This window comes from Diabrotica undecimpunctata, chromosome 5 (genome assembly GCF_040954645.1).
Source record: "Diabrotica undecimpunctata isolate CICGRU chromosome 5, icDiaUnde3, whole genome shotgun sequence".
Lineage (NCBI taxonomy): Eukaryota > Metazoa > Arthropoda > Insecta > Coleoptera > Chrysomelidae > Diabrotica > Diabrotica undecimpunctata.
In genome coordinates this window covers 24,031,343-24,054,553 of record NC_092807.1, presented here as the reverse complement: position 1 = coordinate 24,054,553, position 23,211 = coordinate 24,031,343, and the positions used below count along the sequence as shown (strand labels likewise).

The window sequence follows — 23,211 nt, the reverse complement described above, 5'->3', positions numbered from 1 at the left end:
CAAATCCTAAGAAGATCATCGCAATGATCTAAAAGAACAGTTTCCTACACCACAAAACGTAAAGGAAGCAAAAAGATTTGAAAAATTTGCAAATTATTACAGAAAGCACATGAATGAATTTACAGATATAGCCGCACCAGTAAATAGACTATCGAGAAAGAATGTAAAATTCAAGTGGACAGCAGAATGCCAAAAAGCTTTTGATAAACTGAAGAGATATCGCTAACAGCCCTCCAGTATTACAATATTCTGATTTATAGAAGGAAAACAAGTTACTTTTAAGAATTGATACGTCAGGCATTGCCTAGGGCCAACTTTGTCAAACATAATAACAAACCGGTAGTCTATGCCAGTAGAACACTCAACAAAGTGGAAATAAATTATCCTACGAAGAGCAGGAATTGTTAGAAATAGTACCTATGGAGTATTTTCAAATGAAGACATAGAAGCTGCAGAACAATGTTATGCTGACGAATTAGTGTACCTATTTGGTACGACCATACCTTCAAACAGACTAACTAAATTCAGATTGAAGTTAGAAGAATACAACTTCACAATTAGATACGTAAAAGGAGCTAAAAGCAGTAATCCATAAACGACTAGTACGCTAGTACTTATATGGTAGACCGAATTGATAATATTGAACATGATGAATGCGGATTGACTGAGCATACACCAACCATACACCAAATACACGCACATATGCAAATTTTAGAAAAGTTCTTCTTCATGTGCCGAGCTCGATTATCGAGCGTTGGCTATCAAGTTGGCTATAGTAATTTTGTTGACGGCAGCTCGGAAAAGAGATGCAGAGGATCTGTTAAACCAATCTCTCAGGTTTCTAAGCCTTGACGTTCTTCTTCGACCTGGCCCTCTTCTTCCGTCTACTTTGCCTTGTATTATTAAATGGAGTATATTATATCTCTCTGGGTGGCGCATAACATGGCCAAAATATTCAAGTTTGCGATTTTTAACTGTTTTGACGACTTCCGTAACTTTTCCTATCCGATGCAAAACAGCTTCGTTACGAACTCTATCCACCCATCTTATTCGTAGGATTCTCCGATACACCCAGATTTCAAAGGCTTCCAGTTTCTTGAGAAGTGTATCCGTCAAAGTCCAACCTTCGACACCATACAAAAGAGTTGAGAACACATAACATCTCACTAATCTAATTTTCAGACTTAAAGTAATATTGTTTCTACATAACAGTTTCTTCATCTTAAAGAATGTAGCTCTGGCCTTCTTTATCCGTATTCTAATTTCTTTGCTCATGTCCCAGTTCTCATTTAGATTACAACCAAGGTAAGTGATACTGTTAGTTCTCTCCAGTTGTTCACCATAAGCTGTTACCACTTCCGGTTGTATTGGCGTTTTACTGACGACCATCACCTTTGTCTTTGCTCTGTTTAGCTTAAGGCCATATTCATGACACGTTGTGGTAATCCTATTAATTAGATGTTGAAGTTCTTCGTAATTGCTTGCAATTAACACTGTGTCATCCGCATATCTCAAATTATTAATATTGACGCCATTCATTTTTATACCCAATTGAACATTATCCACTGCTTTATTGAAAACGAACTCAGAATAGATGTTAAATAGTAGCGGGGACAAAATGCAGCCCTGCCTTACTCCTCTTCGTATTTGAAGCTCTTCAGAAGTGTCCCGGCCAATCCTGATGTTTGCACGTTGATGCCAGTAAAGATTTTTAATAATGCGTAGGTTTTTATCATCAATACCTACCTGCTGAAGAATGGCTATCATTTCAGTATGTTTTACTCGATCAAAGGCCTTCTCAGAGTCAATTAAACACATATAAACTGTGTGTGTGTGTGTGTGTGTGTGTGTGTGTGTGTGTGTGTGTGTGTGTGTGTGTGTGTGTTTTATTGGCACTGGTTTTGACAACCAACTGGCCAGTCAATACATATAAACTGAGAAACACATATAAACTTAGAAAAGTTACTAGAATATAATATAGGAACACACCATCTCTTCGTCAACTTCAAAGCAGCTTATGGCAGTGTTAAAAAGAACTGCACTGTTTAATAAAATTTTAGACTTTGGGATTCTATCTAACAGTTAAATTGATAAAACTAACAAGGCTAGACGTAAGAACGTAGAGTTTTCTAGGGTTGAATTGAATTCTGGAGCTTAAGTGCCTCCTATTTAATAATGCTTTCCAAAAGGCAGTCAGACAGAAAAATATTAATTTGAACGGAATTGTCTTTAATAGATCGTCACAAATTCTCTCATTCGCTGATGATATTGTTATAGTGGGTATGAGAGACGTAGTGCAGTCTTTTAAAAAGTTTAACCAATTTAAACGTTCTCTACAACTTCAAAAATCATTTAGACAATATGTATTATTCGAATAATAGTATTCACATGATACATACCTGTAACATATATTTTGCTGATCCTTTTAAACAACTCTATATCAAAAACCGTACACAACATTCCTTCCATCATTCCAATTTGTGATCCGATACCAAGAGCCAGCAGCATCATGAAGAAAATAATTGCCCAAAATGGAGCTCCTGGTAACTCAACAATTGCTTGCGTAAATACTATGAAAGCAAGGCCTGTTCCTTCTGCAGCCTAAAATGTAATAAAGGTGGATAATATACTATACATTATTAAGCTATTTAAATTGTATAATATAAATGGTTTTTTTATATTCCTATTTTTGTTTTTACATATTATGTATACAGTATGATGCAAATGTATGGAATAAATTCATTATTTCAGAAACAAACGACTTTTAAAAAAATCTTAAAACACGTCAATTTAAATTTTTGAATGGCCATCAACTGCTATATATGTGTTGAACATTACGTCATCAGTGTCGGCGTAATGACGTAATCGACGATTTTTTTAAATACAAACCGAGGTCACGCGACAGCTCATTTAAAAGGTCTCCTTATCGCCTTTGCAACGATATAATAATTTGAATATTTATTTCTACAGGGTTAACCAAAACTGTTGGTTTATTAATACAATTAACTTACAATAAATGTTTACTTAAATACAATTAAATAACAACAAATGTTCACATTGACGACCTTCAGCAATAATATAATGTGAAAGATGGGCAATAAGTTCTTTCCTAACGTTTTCGATGACTTCAGGTGCTATTTGTGCAATTTCCGTTCTGATGCGCTCCTTCAACCCTTCTACATTATTCGGTCGATTTTGATACACTCTGCTTAAATATCCTCACAAAAAAAGTCTAACGGAGTCAAATCTGGAGGCCTTGGTGGTCATTCGATGGGCCTCCTTCTACCTATCCACCTACCTGGGAAAACGTTATTAAGGTAATTTCGTACCTCAACGCCGTAGTGTGGAGGAGCCCCATCATGTTGGTACCACAAATCATTTCTATTTGGTAATAGCTAAATCAGCTGTGGCAACAGTTAATCCTGAAGAAATTCTAGATAGCGACCTGCCTAGAACTGGTATGGTGATTTTCTTGAAACGCCAGTACAACGTCCAGTTTCTTGGCTTCGGATATTAATTTTCTACCACTTCTGGGAAGATCTTTAACATGGCCCGTTTCTCTAATTTTTTTTTCAATTTTACTTACTGTTGATTGAGTAATTGATTCGCGATTGGGGTATTTAGCATTAAATAAATTACGAGTTAAATTTCTGCTCATTAAACATTAAACTTCTGCTCGAGTCCTCGCTCTATCTCCATAACCAATCATGATTAAAATCTCGATTCGTTCTGTTTCTGTTAGTTTCATTTTTGTAAATGCTGTTATTAATGTCGGCAAAAAACTCGAAGAGTAAAAATTTGACGTCTATTATTTGACAGATTCACAGATCATTGACAAACAAAGACGAGTCAATGACAATATTAATTTAAATATTTTTGAAAAATTACTTGGAATACTTACTACAATAATTAAGTTCAGATTATAATGTAGCATTGTTTATTATCAATGTATTGTTTTTTCGGAACCTGCAAAAAACACTATTTTGTTTTAATCCTTAGTGTATTTTAGTTCAGTGAATGAATATTTATTGTAACTCCATGTTACTTAACAAAGTTCATAATTTTGGTGAACCCTGTAGAAATAAATGTTCAAGTAATTACATCGTTGTAAAGACGATAAGGAGACCTTTCAAATGAGCTGTCGCGTGACCTCGGTTTGTATTTAAAAAAATCGTCGGTTACGTCATTACGCCGACACTGATGACGTAATGTTCCACACATATATGTCAGTTGATGGTCATTCAAAAATTAAAATTGAAGTGTTTTAAGATTTTTTTAAAAGTCATCTGTTTCTGAAATAATAAATTTATTCCATACATTTACATCATACTGTATGTTTTTATACGTGTAATAAAGGAATTTACTTAATGTCGTTAAGGCAAATCGGGACACGTAAATCAATCAACGCAAGGTGTTCCGTACACAAGATGGGGGAAGACAGATAAGCGTTTATCCAAAAAGATAGCTTCTAATACAATCTATTTTGATTAGATTTGAAATTCAAAATCAAAGACAGAAGATTGCGTTGATTAACGTACGGTTGGATCGGAGTCGTTAAACAGTACAACGACAGAGTGACTTAAGTATAGTACGAGTATTCGTGATCGGTATTGGTACTCTAAAGGTACACTGAACTTTTATTCAGTTAAGTATAAAGGTAGCTACAATTTCAGATAATTGTACTTATCAAAACATAATTTAACAATACAAGAAAGGTATGTTAACGTTTATCATAGCCAGGTATAACTATAGTCAGGTTAAACGTGTAATGGGGAGTTGAATAAACAGTATCTCTTGATGATTATCATACAGCATTTACAAGAGATATAGAGAGATTTAATAAAAAAAAATTATGTTCCAGTATAAGGTGCTTACAACAATCGAGGCTTAGGAGCAGGGGTATTTATGGTACATGTTTTTTATAAGTACATATTGGATGTTTATTTTGGTATTGACAGTACTATTCTCATAGGCACCAAAATTTACACTAAGTGAGTCGTTTACTGTATCTCTTTTAGTTGAAAAACTCTTGAGTTCTTTCCACAAATTGTCAATAAAAACTAGAATCCAGATACTATTTCGTCGAGTCAACTGGCGGACGTCCGCTAACATCGGTCCTTGCCTTCCTCAGTGCCTAGTATCTCTAGTAGATGCTAATCTCTATGACTCAAAGGACAAAGAAGATGTTTTATTTATTCGAATTAAAAGATATTCTAAATACGAAAGATGTGTCACAGCTAGACAGAGTGTTTAGTATTTTGGGGGAATCTTTGTTAGAAACAACGTGTAGAGAAAGAGAATGTCTAATGTAATATCGTAAATCGTAAAGGCAAGGAAATCTTAATTTTCATTAACTTGACATTACTTGAAGGTAAGGTACTCTTCAATTATATATATTTTGTATGAAGATACGGTAATTTAAGAAAAGAGAAATTTACAAGATAATTTAATCTAATGATTAAGATAGAGACCGTTAAGACGTTCAGATGACCTTTACGTTGATTATTTGGTACCCTTTAATCATTATTTTAAAGGCAAGATAATTTTTTTAAGGTAAGACAAAACAGGATTTCTCCGCTCGTAAATATAACAGTATATAGCTCTTTTGTTTTATAAGCAGAAATAAAGTAAGTGGTAAGCTACGTTCTAATTTAGGAGAAATAGATATGTGTAAGTAGCATTACGTAGAAGGTAACATTGACAACTCAGGGGGATAGAAAACAAAGCAGATATTTTTTTTAGGCTAAGCTAACCGTAAACAAAAGTGATTTGATCAATCGTTAAAATAAATTGACAGGCAAGAAACATCGCTAAACGGACACGACAGAATTTTTCAGGCGTGAAAAGCTTGTTGCACCCAATATGTAGGACTATCGGATAGGGAATAATTAACTAATTGTTTTAATTTTAGATATAGAAAAGATAGGTGAGAAAGTGTTTTCAGAGATCAAATTGAAGGTGTACTTAAAAAAATAGTAGACAAAAAAGGATATACAAATAACTAGCGTGATAAACATTTAATGTTGTTCATTATCTGAGGTGTCACAATCAAAAGCGTCGTTGTAACATGGCTTTAAATCTTTTATATGCCAGCGTTCAGCATTTGTATTGTCTTCGTTTCGTTTTTGATAAACAAGACGAGATAATGTTTTATATATTTTATTTTTGACATATCTGGGAGCAAGTTTAGACATGAAACACTTTGGAGAACTATTAAGAACAATATTTTTTCGCCATACGGCATCTGAACATCTCGTTTACTAAGATTGTACTATTTGCCATTTCTTTCGTATATTTTAGTTGGTGGATTTGGACTTCTTTAAAGATAGTAGACACACTACTTATTTTAGTTGCATATGCCTCTCTGTTGCATGAAAAGAATTCGATATTTTCAACATCGTCGTGGGGTCGATTATAATAATAATCTCCTAATGAGGGAACATTACGGGCAAAATTCGTAAAAGCTGGGTAGTGTTGAGTAACTTCATGGCGAGCGGTATTAATAGCTTGTTGAATTTTCTAAATTTTCTTATTTCATTCGGAATGTTCGGTGATGCAGCTGCGGATAGCGGTGCAAATCGTACGATTGCTTCTTTGTACAAAGTTACATTGGGAGGAGTAAACGGAAGTGTACCATATTATTTGAACTCTGTATTCTTGACAAAGATTTTTAAGAATTTTGCTATTAAATTAGAGACATTATCACATATGATGTATTAAGGAACACCAAAAATGAAGAATATATGATTTTCAAGGAAGTTGGCGATATTATAAGTGGCGGTGGCTTTGCGTAACGGTTAGATAAATGTACATTTCAAGAACCAGTTAGTCACGACGAGTAACCAAGAAAAACCTTTTTTACTACTGGTTAGGGGACCAAAGAAGTCAATTGCAATGATTTGCTAGAGGAATTTGACGTTTTTCTGGTTTCCCATTAAGCCCATTTGAGAAACATTTGGAGATTTCTGAGCGCCACGGACTTGGAAAGAACGAACGCATTTGGGAACATCTCTTGTAATTATTGGTCAGTAAAATCGTTCCTAACAAGATTTGAAAACGTCCTGTTTTTAGAAAGGATGCTCAAAGGTTTTCCATTCTATTTCATTGAATTTAAAAGGTTGACAGAAAGCTATATACTTGTAGACATATTCATTTTCTACTTTCCATTATGGGAAATTATCGATTTGCTAAAATTTTGAATCATAAGTTACCAAGGTTCGATTCTATTTAGATCTACGTCAAAAGAAAGCTATTTCAGGAGTTACTGGATTTTCGTCCGGAGTAATTTGTTCATGCATCTGCTAAGTGCATTCAGTACTTTGTGAAATGATCCTTTTCGGTGAACCAGAGAAAAGTTATGTTGTTTTCGGTGTATAGCCCAAGGACAGAGACGACGATAGTGGTTTTAAGTGTAGTCAACCAGAGAAGGGAATAGTGGTCAGTGATGACTGTGAATTTAATTTCTTCGACAAGGTGTCAAAATTTTTTAATGGCGAAAATAACAAAAAGGCAATCACGTTCTGTAACGGAGAAATTTCGCTCGGTTTTAATGAGAGATCGACAAGAGTAACATATGACTTGTTCGCTATCATTTAATTGTTAAGTTAAAAGAGCTCTAACTCCAGTATTACTGGCGTCAGCTTGAACCACTTTGTTTATTTTCGTAATTTCATCTTTGGTACGTTTTAATTCAACGTTTTTATCTTTTATTTGAGTTATTTGCGTTTTGAGTTATACCTTAATATATTATCACACATTACTCATATATGATATATAGTCTATGGTCTACTAACACATTTATCTTGCTCTTTAAAATTTCTTGATCTTTAATTAAATGTTATGGCAATTTTATTAAGATTTATTGAATTTTGCTAGATTTATTGCATGTATTAGTTCAGCCTCTGGAATATTTGACCATATACTTTGTTCCTTGTAATTGTCCATTTTACATCCACAAACAGATATTATCAAACATTTGGGATATGCAGTTAAACGTCTTACCCCCGGGAAATAATTCCTTTGGTTTTCTAAAAATAATTATTAAGATAATACTTACAGCATCTAGCTCCCTGGATAACGAACATTCTGTTAAATTCAAGTCATTGGCATGAAGTAAGGCGTTTTGATAAGCTAGCTCAGATACTGAAGATGCTAAAGATTTTCCCAAGTGTCCATGTGCCATTAATAGATTTTTGTGGCTAAAATGACAAGAATTTATTAGTATAATGTATTATCATATTGTTTCATTAGTAAAAATATCAAATCCAAGAGGCTTAACCAATGAAACAAAGGGAAATTTTATTAAGATAACTTTGTATTAGTCGTTGATTTTACATCTTTTATTAATACTCAAACTTCACAAAACTAATGGATGCATGGTCAAAAGCATGGTCCCAATTGACATTTAATTACCACACCTTATCTTATTATTAGGCGAATGGCGAACTCCCAAAAAGATGACTATGACATGGCTATTGCAGAAATTTGGTACCAAAATGCTTTTTTTAATAATGCGAAAATATGTAAATAAACAAGGAAAAAAATTGATTTTATAATTTTAATGAAATTTTATATTTAACTTTTTTGCCTCTTCCCATATCAGATAGACCAATGTTAGATTGATAAAAAAATTAAATTTTAGGGAACAAAAATACAAGCGCAGCGTAAATTTTAGAAGTTTTAATGCACCGAACAACATTTTTGAATTTCCTAATTATAGAAAACATTTCGAAAACGGTTTTATAACGTAATGAAAACTATTGATTAAAAAGAATTATAATAAATTTAAAAACGCATAGAATATGCAATATTAACAAAAAAAAATGTGAAAGTTTATCACTGAGTTACATCCCCCTTGTTTTTTAATAACATCCACAATTCTTCGAGACAGAGTTTTTACAAAGTTCTGATAAAATTCTAATTTAAACCTATCCTTCAATTCGTTGACGGACCTGGCAAGATGTTTTCCCAAAGCTTTTTTCATTTCGCACCACAAAGTCTCTATCGGGGACAAGTCGGGACTATTGGAAGACAAAATCTTCCTCTTATGTTAAACGGTGTTCCATAATCGGTAAAAAAGATTCTTCCAAAATATTCAAATACACTACTGCCCAAAATTAACGCACCACCTTAAATGTACCATAAGTTTGAAGCTATTTTTCTTCTGAAGGAATGATTGGATTTTGATGATGTTTTTTTTTATACTATAGGTCTATTTCTAGTAAATGATTGTATTAATAGTTTTTTAAAAAATATCAACGTTTTTTTCCATTTACGGGGTGTAAAAATAAAGTTATGTTTTTTCATCGTATTTTGCAACACCTTGTGGAATTTATTAGAAAGAAACGCTACATTTTATTAATATTTTGAGATAGATTCATCCTTTCTCAAGTTTTTGGTAAAAAAATGTATCGATAGCTCGATTATCAAAGATTGTACAGAACTTTACATGTAACAAGTTTTTATTAACATGTAAAGCCAAGACAACCTTACTTACATAAATTTTATTGACATTTAATACAAATAAATCCTATGAAAACATAACCTAAATAATCTTTAACAATTCCGTCTCCCAAAAACAGTTAATCTAACGAGTATTTTTACCTCTACATTTAATTACCTATTCACAGTGACCAGGCATACTTAAAATCAAGCGGCGTATTTGGTCTTGATCAATTGCATCCCAAACTTCTCTCACTATAACTTTTATGTCGTCAAGAGAGACAGGTGGTGGTTGTCGGCTCCTGAGTTGGTGATTCATAATATCCCAGAAATTCTCTATGAACCACACGTGCAATATGTGGTCCAGCGTAATCATGCATTAAAAAAAAATTATTTCCTATGTAAGGAGCAAATAGAACTACATGGTTAGACAATATGTCTCTAATATACCTTTCACTTGTTAAGGCACCTCTTCGTAAAACAACAAGGTTCGTTCGCGCGGTAAGAGATATTCCTCTCCAAACCATTTCAGATCCTCCATTAAATAAAGTAATAGGTCGTATGTTACACTGTGCGTACCGTTCTCTTGGCCGTCGAATAACTCTCATACGTCTATCTGAGCTATATAACCAATACCTTGATTAATTAGTGAACAACAGTGCTCCCAGTCATCAACATTTCAGTCAAGGTGCTCTCTGGCAAATTGTAATCTACTTCTTTGATGATTTACGTTTTAAACTGGTGCTCTGACTGGTATCCTTATATGCAGATCTTGTTCAGCGAGACGCCTTTGTATAGTGTTTCTACTAATTTGAATATTATGAACATTTGCCAATTGTATTTGTAAATGTCTCATTATGAGAAACCGTTCTCTTATAGCACGAAACCTAATAAACTGATCTTGTCGTGGTGTTGTGAGTCTTCCTCTTCCTTGTCCACACCGTCTCGTATGGTCGTTTTTTCTCTAAAACGTTGAATGACCCGTGGTATTGTAGTATGAGATACTCTTACCATTAAGACTATTTCACGATAACTTAACCCTACATCAGCTAAAGTAATTGCCAGAACACATTCATCTCGGCACAGATTTCTTGACATACGGTCCATGTCAACTAACATACGCAAAATAGCAAAACAATTTTTTGAAATGTAAACAATATTGACAGTCTAAAACTGTCCTGTCAAATTGTTTGATTTTTTTATAGCCAATTAACTGCTCCCATTAATGAGTATTACAATTCGATAAAATACGTACTTTTCTTTTTTGATAATAAAGATATCGATGATGTTTTTACGAAAACGTTAAAATAATGAAAATTTTTCGAAATAATAATAAGACGTAGCGTTTACTTTTAATAAATTCCACAGGGTGTTGCAAAATCAGATGAAAAATGAAATTTATTTTTACACCCCATATATGGGTGAAACGTTGAAATTTCCCAGAAAAGATTAATATAGTAATTACTTAGAAATAGATCTGCAATCGAAAATAAACTCATCGAAATCCAATTAGGGATTCAAAAGAAAAATAGAATAAAAATTATGATAGAGTTGAAGTGATATGTTAATTTTGGAGAGTAAAAAATCACGTAATGATTTGAACATACTTTTCTTTTTTGATAATAGAGATATCAAAATGATTTTTTCACGAAAATGTGAAGAAAGAATAAAGTGATCTCAGAATATTAATAACATGTAGCGTTTATTTCTAATACATTCCACAGGGTGTTGCAAAAGTAGATAAAAAAACAGAACTTTATTTTTACGCCCCGTATATAAGTAAAACGTTGACGTTTTTTAAAAACCATTAACACAGTAATTAACTAGAAATATACCTACAATGTGAAAGATAAATCATCGAAATCCAATTAAGGGTTCAGAAGAAATATAGTTTCAAAATCATGGTTCTTTTTAGGTGGTGCGTTAATTTTGGAGAGCAGTATATTTGTCTGTGTTTAAATCCTATCGATAAAATGTAACTTTCCCACACCTCTAGATGGCATGCTGCCCCAGATCATGACAGATGCAGGAAAGTTGACTTTTCTCTTCCCGACTTGACAGTCGGGATAACAGGTCCCTTTTTCCTGCGAATGACGCGGGAACTACTAATTTTTTCAACTATAAAACTTACTTTGTAAGTACCAAATCCTAATTTGTGGGCCTCTCGCTGACATGTTGATCTAGAAACGTGTCTTCCAATAACGTCACTCCATAAAACGCTTAATTCCATATAATTTGCTCGTCGATTTTTCACTATAATGCGTCTTAATGCCCTTCAATCTGCTTCGGTTTTGTGACGACCGAACCTGTAGTTTTGTATGTTTTGACTATATTTCTTACACTATAGCGTGACAATTGCAACATATTCGCGATTTCCGAATTGGATTTTCCAGAATTAAAAAATCTAATAATAATTGAACAAATTTTCTTATCGATAACTTTACCTCGATCCATTGTACAATCCACAAACGGCAAAGAGCTTTACAATACTACAAAGTACATTTGTTATTAACTGACAATATTATTGTTTTGATGTCATTTTTCCATAGGAAAATTTAAGGTAATTATGAAAAATCAACGTATGTTGTATAGGTGGGCCAACTGATATGGGAAGAGGCTCGTATATAATATGTATACACTACGGTAAATGATGCAAAATATGCAGCAGTTCATACAATTTTTGAAAAAATCATGTGCCACTCCTCGTATATTTTTTTCGAATTAAAAATTTGTCTTATAAATTTTTGAATCTACCTGTTTAACCTGTTTTTACAATAAAATATAATATTTAAAAAAGTTTTCTGAAAAGTTTAGATTTCCAAATTTAATCATCAACAATGTATGGCTATTTTTATCTACGTGTAAGTACATCGCAACCTCATTAACCCATTAAGGGCCGAGACAATAAACAAAGAGAAATTTGACAATTGATTTATTAGATTGGATTAAAAACACATAAATTAAGACTAATTTACAACCAAAAAGAATTTTTTTTTTCTCATGAAAGGAAAAACAGGTGGGTGCGTATACGCACCTTTGGCCGAATACGCATACAATTTTTAAAAAAGGAACATATTGTATCTTAACTGTAAATTAAATTTTAAGATGAAAATTTTCGAAACATTCGGGGTGTAGATGCACTGTACACTTTTTACATAAATAAATAGTATTACTTTTGCACATCCGACTTTTTCTTCTTGCACTATTATCGTCTCTTTTTATAATGTGGCCAATATTGTCGAATCTAGTTTCATCTGGTAAAGCAAATTTAGATGGACGTCCATATACTGAGTTTGACAATGATATAGCGGATTCTTCACTATTCTCTCCATGTCCACTATATTTTAGTAAGTTAAGAACCAATCTCGAACGAAACTCCAGTTGGGAAATTTTAGAATCATTCAAAATTTTCCAACTATTGACCACCATACTGTCAATCATGTTAGTAAACAACGGCACCACCACTTTTTTCCTCTTATTTTAATACGGTAATTCGCAATGTCATTATCATGCAGATCCACTCCACCCATGTATTGGTTATATTGGTGAATTACATTAGGCTGAGGGATAAGAATTTCTTTGTGTTCTTTACGGTTATAACGTTTAGTTTGCATAAGGGGTAAAACGTCACATGTATTTGTCATTACAGTCACTACTGAATTATCGTTCCATCTTGTCATCAAAACTTCTAAATTGGAATCGAATGCACATGTATATGAACCTCTTTCCTTTTTTTTATAATTTTGTTTTCTTCTAGAGGACACTTGGCAGTGCAATTTTCCCTTACTCTCCCTGTTGCAAAGAATCCTTTTTCTTTCAATAGTTCAAAAAGAGCATATGACGTAAAGAAGTTGTCGAAAAAAAACCCTTTGTTGCTGTGGGTTTTTAACTATCGAAAGTAAATTCAAAACAACTGCCGTTCCTAAGCTAAAACTATTATGTTTTCTCAGTTTTTCCGCCATATGGAATAAATTTGAACAAATAACCAGTATCAGAACATAAACACGATTTATACGAATCCATCGTATAAACATGCAATTATAGACCTTATTTTTAAAGTATGAATGAATAAGTTTTTAGAATAATAAAAATTTCAACATATTTTTATAATTATAAAATACAAAATATGAATTAAGTTTATAATTAGTATCGGAAAAATTTTTTGTATGAAGATGTGCATAAATCATTAAATTATGCAAAATTATAATAATCTTAAAATATTTAAAAAGTAATATTTTTGTCAAAAGAAAAATGATACTATATACCTCAATCTATTGAGATGTTACTTCAATAAAAAGAAAATATTAAAAAAATTATTTTCGGGCCAAAAAAAAATTAACAATAAAGGTTGCGTTTACGCACCTTTGGCCGTAAATGGGTTAATTCAAACTATACGTGTAAGTCCGCACGGAAAATGATTTCATCTTCATGAGAAACGTGTGATCCTTTAAAAGTCGATTAAATTAATTTGTTTATATATTTATAAAAATGATTTTTTTTTTAATTACAATTAGGATATTAGATAGTAATGGGGAAACATATGGAGGTATAATATAATGCTTTGAGTAAATCTTCATGAGCCGTAGTACATTTATCCCAGATAATAACTGAACTCATTTGCATCACTACAACTATTTCACTTTTTTTACTATTACATATTGTATTTAGTTTGCTATGAACGTCTAATGTCAGCTTAAGAACTGAATGTGCTGTTCGCCCACCATCAACAGTTTTCTGAATGAACAACTACTATAAGTTGCCTACATTTGGTGCAACTCAACGACGATAAATTATCATAAATTACGATTAAAATATATTACAATTACGATAAAAATTAATATAGAAAATTTTATGAATTTAGTATACTCAATTAGATTTTAACATTTTTTTCCCGTCGACCATCCATTTATGATCAATTTTAACACCCTCAAAATCATTGATTAATGACCCCTATTAATGAATGATTTTCTATTAATGAATGATTTTATTATGGGCAACACAACATACATTGCTTGCATAAATTAATTTTGCACATTTAACGCTCTGTGATTGGCAGTTACCTGTGGTGTAGGCAACCAAACATACCTATTTATATTCCCACTAACAAATTATTTAAAATGAAGTAGCCGCTGTAAGTACTGTCTGTCATTGTATGTCATTATTTATCGTTAAGTAAATAAAAATTTAAACTAAGATATTTTTATTTCTGAAAAGTATTGTATAATATGTCGACAATACAGCGTCGAACTATTGATTGACAAGATCAATCCAAAGATCCTCAAGTCCAAAATGACAAATGCCGATATGGATGCCAAGCCCAAGAAACCATCCGGTGGTAAACATATTACCGGTGGCTGGCAGGCATTTGTCGGTACTGATTATAAAGAACGCCATGACTCACTAGGAAAGATGATCTACCAAGAACTAGCTAACAAACTGGGACTTCTCCAAACCTACCATCTTCCTTATTATCAAGACGTCCCTGACAGCATGCTTGAAAATGACAACTACAAGTTATACTGGGACCGCACTGTGCTTACAGACCAACCTGTGGCGCATAATAGACCGGATCTCATACTAGTTAATAAAATTACTAGGCAAACAACACCTATTGATGTGGCGATATCCAACACCAATAATTTACTTGTTAAATACAACGAAAAGATCGCCAAGTACAGAAATCTAGAAATACAAATCAGGACACAATGGAGAATGGAAAGTACCCAGACGGTACCTATTATTCTATCTACTACTGGTATTATTCCCAAAAACCTCCTAGAGAACCTCCTAGAGAACATAAAACAGCTGGGTCTAAATGAACATCTCTATAAGACTATGCAGAAAGCTGTATTCCGTATTCCTCGCGACGTCCAGGTGTGTACGAAAATTTTTGAGAGATACTCCAACATACCAAGTCACCTAGGGCTCGATAACACGGAAAGAGTCCCACCAGAGCTTAATCCTTGTGATACCGTAGGTATCTGGGATGAGTGAATTTTCCCCTTAGAGGGAGTGTGAGCCGTATGGCTAAGTCTGGATAAGTCGATGATAACATAGTGAACTTTTTAAAATATATGTCAGATTGGAAGACAAAAATTCACCTGCAAATACGTGGTGAAAACAATATCGAAACTGAAAATATGACAATCAACCGGGGCCTATTTCAAGGAGATTCGTTAAGCCCACTGGGGTTTTGTCTAGCGATGAACCCCCTGTCTCAGCTACTGAATTCAACTGACACAGGTTTTAGCATCAAAAATAACACTAGTGTTGTTGCAAAGATTAATCATCTATTGTATATGGATGATTTAAAACTATTGGATTCCACTCGAAGCCACCTGGATCAGATGCTAAAAACAGTAGAAAATTTCTCTAATGGTATTAGTATGCACTTCGGTCTTGACAAGTACCGTGTTTTTAATATAATCAAATGAAAGGTTCAGCCCAGCGGATTCAATATGCAAAATGGCCAGAATATCGAGGCCATGGGTAAAAATGATATGTACAGATACCTTGGAATAAAGCAAGCGCGAAAGATTGACCATAAGCAAATGAAAACTGAAATAACTACTGAGTTTATACGAAAGGTAAAGCACCTGCTTCGTTCATACCTTAACAGTAAAAATTTGTTTTGGGCACTAAACACCTAAGCATGTTCCGCGCTTAGCTACTCATTTCGTATTCCTAAGTGGACAAAAACGGATATAGAAAATCTTCAGCGAAAAGTACGAACACACCTCACAAAGGCACAAAAACACCATGCTCGAAGTGCAGTAGAATGAACGACATTACCGCGATATTTAGGAGAACGAGGACTTAGGGATATAAGTGAGTAACTAGAAAAACAGGTTACTAATTTAAGAATTTATTTTCAGGTGCAGGCTGAGACATCTAATCTACATCGCGCGATTTGTGCAGTAGATCCAGTAGATAGGCGACATCCCAATGAGCTCAGAAAACCATCCAACATCTTACCAGGGGTTGTCAGGCATTTGCTGCAACTGAATATAAGGAACGGCACGACTCACTTGAATAAATATTGAGAATGAAAAGTACCCAGACATTACCTATTATTCTCTCTACTACTGGAGTCATTCCAAAGAACCTCCTTAAAAACATAAAAAGCTAGGTCTGAATGAACATCTCTACAAGACCATACAGAAAGCTGTACTACTTTCAACGTCCAGATGTGTACGAACATTGGGAGACACTCCAGCATACCAAGTCACCTAGGTCTCGATAACACGGAAAGAGTCCCACCAGAGCTCAATCCTTTTGGCACCGTAGGTATTTGGGAGAAGTGAATTTTCCCCATAGAGGTAGTGTCAGCCGTATGGCTAAATCTGAATAATGTTAAACATATTAAAATTATTTTTAATTCTTATGATATATAATTCTGCCAAAAATAAAAATATTTTACTCTCGAGTAAAAATCACATTTTTTAAAACACCTCATATACAACTAATAAAAGTTGATATCTGAGGGTGTATGGTATAGATCAGTATATTATAACTGTGTGTATAGGAAAATAAAATTACTTTTACTATTTTACTTACAATTTCATTATATTTGCTCGAGTTTATGCGACACGAAAAACATACAATAAGAAAAACGAAACGAAGAACATACGTAAACAGACATAACGTTTGTTAAACGTTTAACAAACGTCATGTATGTTTAAATGAACTACCACTGTAGTAGAGGTAGAGTCTTAATAAAACATTTTGTATAAGAGTATAATGTAACTGCTTGTATGGGAAAATAAAACCGTTGTTTGTACTCTTCTATTTTCTATTATATATGCTATTCTCTTTATAATTTCATCATATTTTCTCACCTATTAGACCTTCCTAGAACGTATAATTATTTCAAAACCAAAATAAGCCAAATCGTCTCTTGCAAATCCAGAAAATGGTGGATGAAACTATTGTACCACATCCCAAATGCTACAGTAGTAAACAGTTATTGTATATATAATATATTGTATAATCTTGAAATAAAAAAAATTTATGCAAGCCTTAATTTGGCATACCGCAGTTTTTTTGCCAATGAGCTCATAAATAATTTTTCGAGTAGAAAACGAAGAGGTCCTGTAACATTTCGTAAAACAAACAAGATTGAAGGACGAAAGGTGTCTACTGATCTACTGAAGTTCGATGGTTGGTGAACATTTATCTATATAAGGTACCTCTCGACGATGTGGTTTCTGCACAGAGAAGAAGCCAAAGCGATCTCACATGATAGGCAAAAAATGTGATGTCGCCTTTGGTTTGGAATGTTTTACACTTTTCCATTTGTAATTGTCTTTTATAATAATTGTCTTTTGAATAAAACGTTGTCTAAAGTGGTTTTTTTATTTAGTAACACAATTTGCTTAACAAACTGAACAAGCGGTTGATTTTCAACCAGTGAAATTTTCAAAGTCGTTGGGACCGCAATGGTCCTTTGGTTGAAAAATCAACCAAGTCCTGTTCGACAAAGAAAAAACACAATGACAAAAGGATACATTATGACTCTATTTAAACTTGTGTTGCATTGTTTTACCCAATATAAGCTTTGGAAGACGTAAAAAAAAGTTTTGCGCCTTAAACGTCGGGCACTCTTTCCCCGGTAGCCAGAGAGTTAAGATTTATCGAAAACTAAAGCACATTTTGAGCACATAACGAGATCCCAACAAAATAATTTTTAAGATAATCAGATTCAACAAAAAAATTAAACGATTGCCTTTTTACGAAATTTTTCTCCAGTATTTTTAATAAACTGTCCTACCTCTATTTTTCTTTAAAAAATTAATACTTTAATACATATCGTAATATTATGTAAGATTTTTCCCGGGCTTACGCAAACGATATTTTTAATTCCTTGATTATTCGATTTATTGATTCGATTTATTTTTACATCCGATTATTCAGTAATGCTTTATTTATAATTCAAAGAAACGGTATAAATAAGATAATGCATGTTTAACTAAATCCTTTGGGTTGATATTATTGTTTTATAAATAGAAGCTTCTACATTGAGTATAATAATGTCAACATGTAGGAAAATATTTACATGAACTGCGCGTATTTTCTTTAATTGGTTTATTTATTCCATATCAAGGAATTTGTCGTATGTGTCAGCATTGACACTCCCAAAACGGATAAAGAATGTTTACGATTTAATTATAATATATATATATATATATATATATATATATATATATATATATATATATATATATATATATATATATATATATATATATATATATATATATATATATAATGTGTGTTAATCACAGCTGTTAGAAGATAAAGACTTTTTGGGAAAAGAGCTGAAAGAATAGGCTGTACTCTTTATTATTATTACTTAATATATTCCGTTGGTGGTCTCCAACATCATCAGGGAATGCTACAATTTAGTTACATAAATAATCACAGTCTTTTAATATGATATACACTTATAATGCGAGAATAATGCCATATCGATAGTTGCTCATCATTAAAAAAAAATACTCTTCTTGCAATACTCTTACAATATAGAAGACATAAATGGGTGGGTGACAAAACAAAACAGAAGTGGAACGAAAACACCAGTCCAATGGCAGAGGATAGGATAGTACGAATAGCACGAGATAAGTCATCAAATGGACGAAGAAGTATTATTGGCAGACCGAGAAAAAGATGGTGCAATAATTTAAACAATTTAGGAGGCTAATATTGAAGAAGAAACAGGCTTTAAAGCCTGCATACAAGAAGGAAGAAGAAGAAGTTTTTTTGTTTTCCTAAAAGTCTATTATAAATTATATAATAGTATGATAAATTACTTTTAATTTCGTCTAAGATGGAGTCTAGTGAGTTCTTAAATTTCATTTGTTGTTTGTCAACGGTTAGAAGAAAAGAATAAATTTCACTGAGATGATTTAAATCTGTTTTTTTTTATTCATATTGTTTTCTGTTTGTGCTATGAAAGGCATCTCTTAGAACAGTCTTTTTTTGTAATTGGTTTCTCTTTATAGAATTTAAAGGGATTCGTACAGGATCCACACAGTGTCTTTTATTTACTACATGTAGTGTTAATGAGCAACGGTCATGATGTAGTCTACTGTCACTCTTGTGTGATGTGATACGATTGTTCAGGTACCTTTCTGTTTGGCCAATATATTCTTTATTGCAGTGTTTACAAGGAATACTATAGATTACATGTGATCTAAGGAGCAAATAGGTAGTTGACATAGATAGGTAAATGTGTAGAAGTACTGGCATAAATGCATTTCTATATATATATATATATATATATATATATATATATATATATATATATATATATATATATATATATATATATATATATATATATATATATATATATATATATATCTGACTAGTCGGTGATACAACAGGAATAGCTGGTTGCTGTAAGACAACGATTCCCTTTGCGAGCAGTTTATGATTTAATCAAGTCTTACAGTCTCATCGACCGCATATCATCTTTCCATCAATCCAAAGATATAAATAGTGCACTGGTATCAAAAATGCTTCCAGTGTGTTAGTAATGAAGTCAAATTTTATTCAATGTCGAGTCTCAATTTTACTTGAGGGAAGAAGGTTTCTTCGAAAAGATATGGTAAAATACAGGACATTTAACCCTGGAAGCTTACTTCTGGGTATTAGATACTTATCCGGACACTTAGCTTAATGTATTATGCGCAACAGCAATTCAATATTGATGCCATTTCATGTAAATACAGTCTGTAGTCTGCCAAGGACGAGTGTGTAGTTGCGGTCTCATTTGAACAATATTTCCAATCACGAAAAATTATTGAATACGCGTTAACATAAGCAGCGCTCATGTGTAAGGAAATAACTTGAATACGCGTTAAGATAAGCAGCACTAATGTGTGAGGTTTGTGATACTTTATTAATTTTTCTTTTATTTTATAGTGAAATGACTTTATGCAGCTGGAAAGAAAACTGGGAAAAATGTCGTACGTTGACCCAAGCTGAAGTGAAAAGGCTAGTTAAAAATTCATTTGCTAATGAAAACAGTCAAGATGATGGTCAAGATATCTTTGGTGCCGATTCTGAATCTGACGGGGATTATGTCAAACAACAAAATACAAATACCGATAACGAAAGTGAACATAGTGATAGTAAAGTAGATCATGAACTGGTTAGAAATATTGCAAGGTAACTTAGAAAAGACAGGCCTCGTGGGTCTACAGAATAACCCCCAAGGCGTGGTCGTAGAGCAGCCAGAAATATTGTTGCGCATTTACTAGGCCCCAAAGGAGAAGTCAGGATACTTATATAGTCAGGAAAATAAAGAAATTATTCGCAAAAGTAAAACTATCTCTGTGCAAAGTTACACCAGATTGACAAAGGAAGCTAAAGTCTTCATTGGGTTATTATTATTATCTGGTGCATTACGTGTCTCTAACTCTAACGCTGATGAACTTTGGTCCCTACAATTTGGGAATATAATATTTCGTGCTACGATGTTGCAGCAAAGGTTTTTATTTCTAGCTGTATACCTAAGATTTGATGATAAAGAAACAAGAGCAATAAGAAAAACAGCGGATAAATTTGTAATCAAACGCGAATTATGGGAAATCTTTCTAAGGAACTGTATATCATACTAAACTCCTTTTGAGTTTTGTACTATTGATTAACAGCTCGTAGGATTCAGAAGGAAATGCATATTTAAAATTTCTATGAATACTAAGCACGATAAATAATATAGAATAAAAATATTGATGATGAATGTACAAGTTTCAGCTTCATAAGTTCGAAAATTATCGGAACCAAGCAAAATATAACAGTAAATATCTGGTTCACTGCAGTACCTCTGGCTGATCAAATGATAAGGCAATTCAAACTAACTCTCATGGGTAGACTGAGAAAAAATAAACGAGAAGTTTTACTGTCCTCTTTCGGTAAAAAAGAAGTAGGTACATCATTATTCGCATTCGACGAAAATAAATATATCCTCTCATACACTCCAAAATGGCCACTAAGAATTTACTTGATACGAGTTGTATAAATGTTATTGTGCTATCTTCTCTCGCAAATCTCCATTAAAAATAAAATACATCTAATAATAGATCATTTCTGAAATTTTTCGGAATAGCTTTAACTGAACCACTAGTGCAACAGAGGCTTCAAATACCTGTCTTACAGAAATCACTCAGAAAAAAATTTGTGGCATTCTTCAAGTCAAAGACCTTTCAACACAACATACCAGAAGTTTAGTAAAGCAAACTGGGGTGATATTTCTACAAAGGAAAAGATAGAATAACGAAGCATGCATGCTCGACTTGCCATAAAGCATATTGCATGAAGCATAAAGTAGAAACGCATACTGTGTTTTAAATGTAGTCATCAAAATGAGTAAAATTTAAATACCTGGCCAAGAATGTATTTTTTTTATGGCTTTGGCAGTTTGCCATACAGCCAGTTACATGATCTTTTAATCTCATTAGGCGCAGGCCAAGAATGTATATGAGTTATATAATCGAAAGGTGTTACCTTTTAGTTAGAAGCAATATTTTGTATTGTTTGTAATAATTATGTTTCTGTTTTTTTTTTAGAAAATATTTTTTAATTATTTTTAACTATTTTTAATACCTTGATATTGATACAATTAAGAAATCATGAAATATTCACTTTTTTTATTTATTGACAAAAATCATTGGGTATCTGACACCCATGTGTGCGGTTTATGTTAAAAAAAAGTAGGTGTGATCTTCCAGGTTTTTCTGCCTAGAACGTGAGATACCGCTTACAAGAATAGTTATGTTGTTAACCCGCTTTATATAAATCCAACATCCACCAGCTGCAATAAAATCTGTAAATCTTATACATACCAACATAGAAGCTCGAGAGCTCCTGGACGTGGTCATAAAATCCATATAATATATTATATTGAGTTCAAATTAAATAAACTTACTTATAGTTCCTGTAAAGATATTATTTATTAATTTATACTTACTCCAGAAGGCATTTATCGACATTGGAAACAGCTTTAAATCCAAGAATGGCAAATATAACGACGCTGGCGTAAATTGCTGTAACTGCATTACAGATAGAGACCAGAATAACGTCTCTGACACAATTGTTTTTTGGAGTGTTGTACGATCCAAAGGCAATCAGTGATCCGAAGGCTAACCCAAATGAGTAAAACACTTGAGTAGCCGCGTCTAACCAGACCTTCGGCTCTGTCAGTTTTTCAACCTAAAATAAATATTTTACACTTTAAAAGAATATGTTGATATTATTTATGAGTTTACTTTACTTTTTAATATTCCAGTGAGAAAAATACCTTTCGAATGTTGGTTAACATTTTCACAATTTTCTAAGATTTATAAATCAACACATCCCTTTGTTGCCAATGCTTCTATTACATCTAACCTTTTAATGTGTAATTAATTATAGCAATTGGTAGTTATTTCCATGTGTAATATTTCCCAAACACTGCAGTTTTCTCCTTTTAATTGTCAATATTATCACCTCTAATTTGTTCACCATGAATTATTTTGTTACAAATACAATGCTCTCCACAATTGATTCTACGTATTGCCTTCACGACAGTATACAGAACGAAACACAATGATCAAGATTTAAGGTGTCAAGTAACCGAGAAATCTACTTAATAACGGAATTAATCAATATCCTAGCATTATGTCGAAATGTGTTTACACTGCAAATTAAAAACAGAGCAGATGAATCAACAGTATTGCTGCAGCTACACAACGAAGCAAATACTTCCATTACATATATATATATATA

General features: G+C 32.8%; 1 protein-coding gene across 1 annotated transcript in view; it reads right to left on the bottom strand.

Annotated features, from left to right (window-relative positions):
* LOC140441185 (sodium- and chloride-dependent transporter XTRP3) overlaps window positions 1-23,211 on the bottom strand; it is a 118,156-nt gene that overhangs the window by 54,788 nt on the left and 40,157 nt on the right. The window contains exons 6-8 of the mRNA XM_072531746.1: window positions 22,415-22,656; window positions 8,057-8,198; window positions 2,400-2,601 (exon numbers count right to left, since the gene is read on the bottom strand). Coding sequence (XP_072387847.1) covers window positions 2,400-2,601; window positions 8,057-8,198; window positions 22,415-22,656 — 586 coding nt within the window. The remainder of the gene's footprint in view (window positions 1-2,399; window positions 2,602-8,056; window positions 8,199-22,414; window positions 22,657-23,211) is intronic.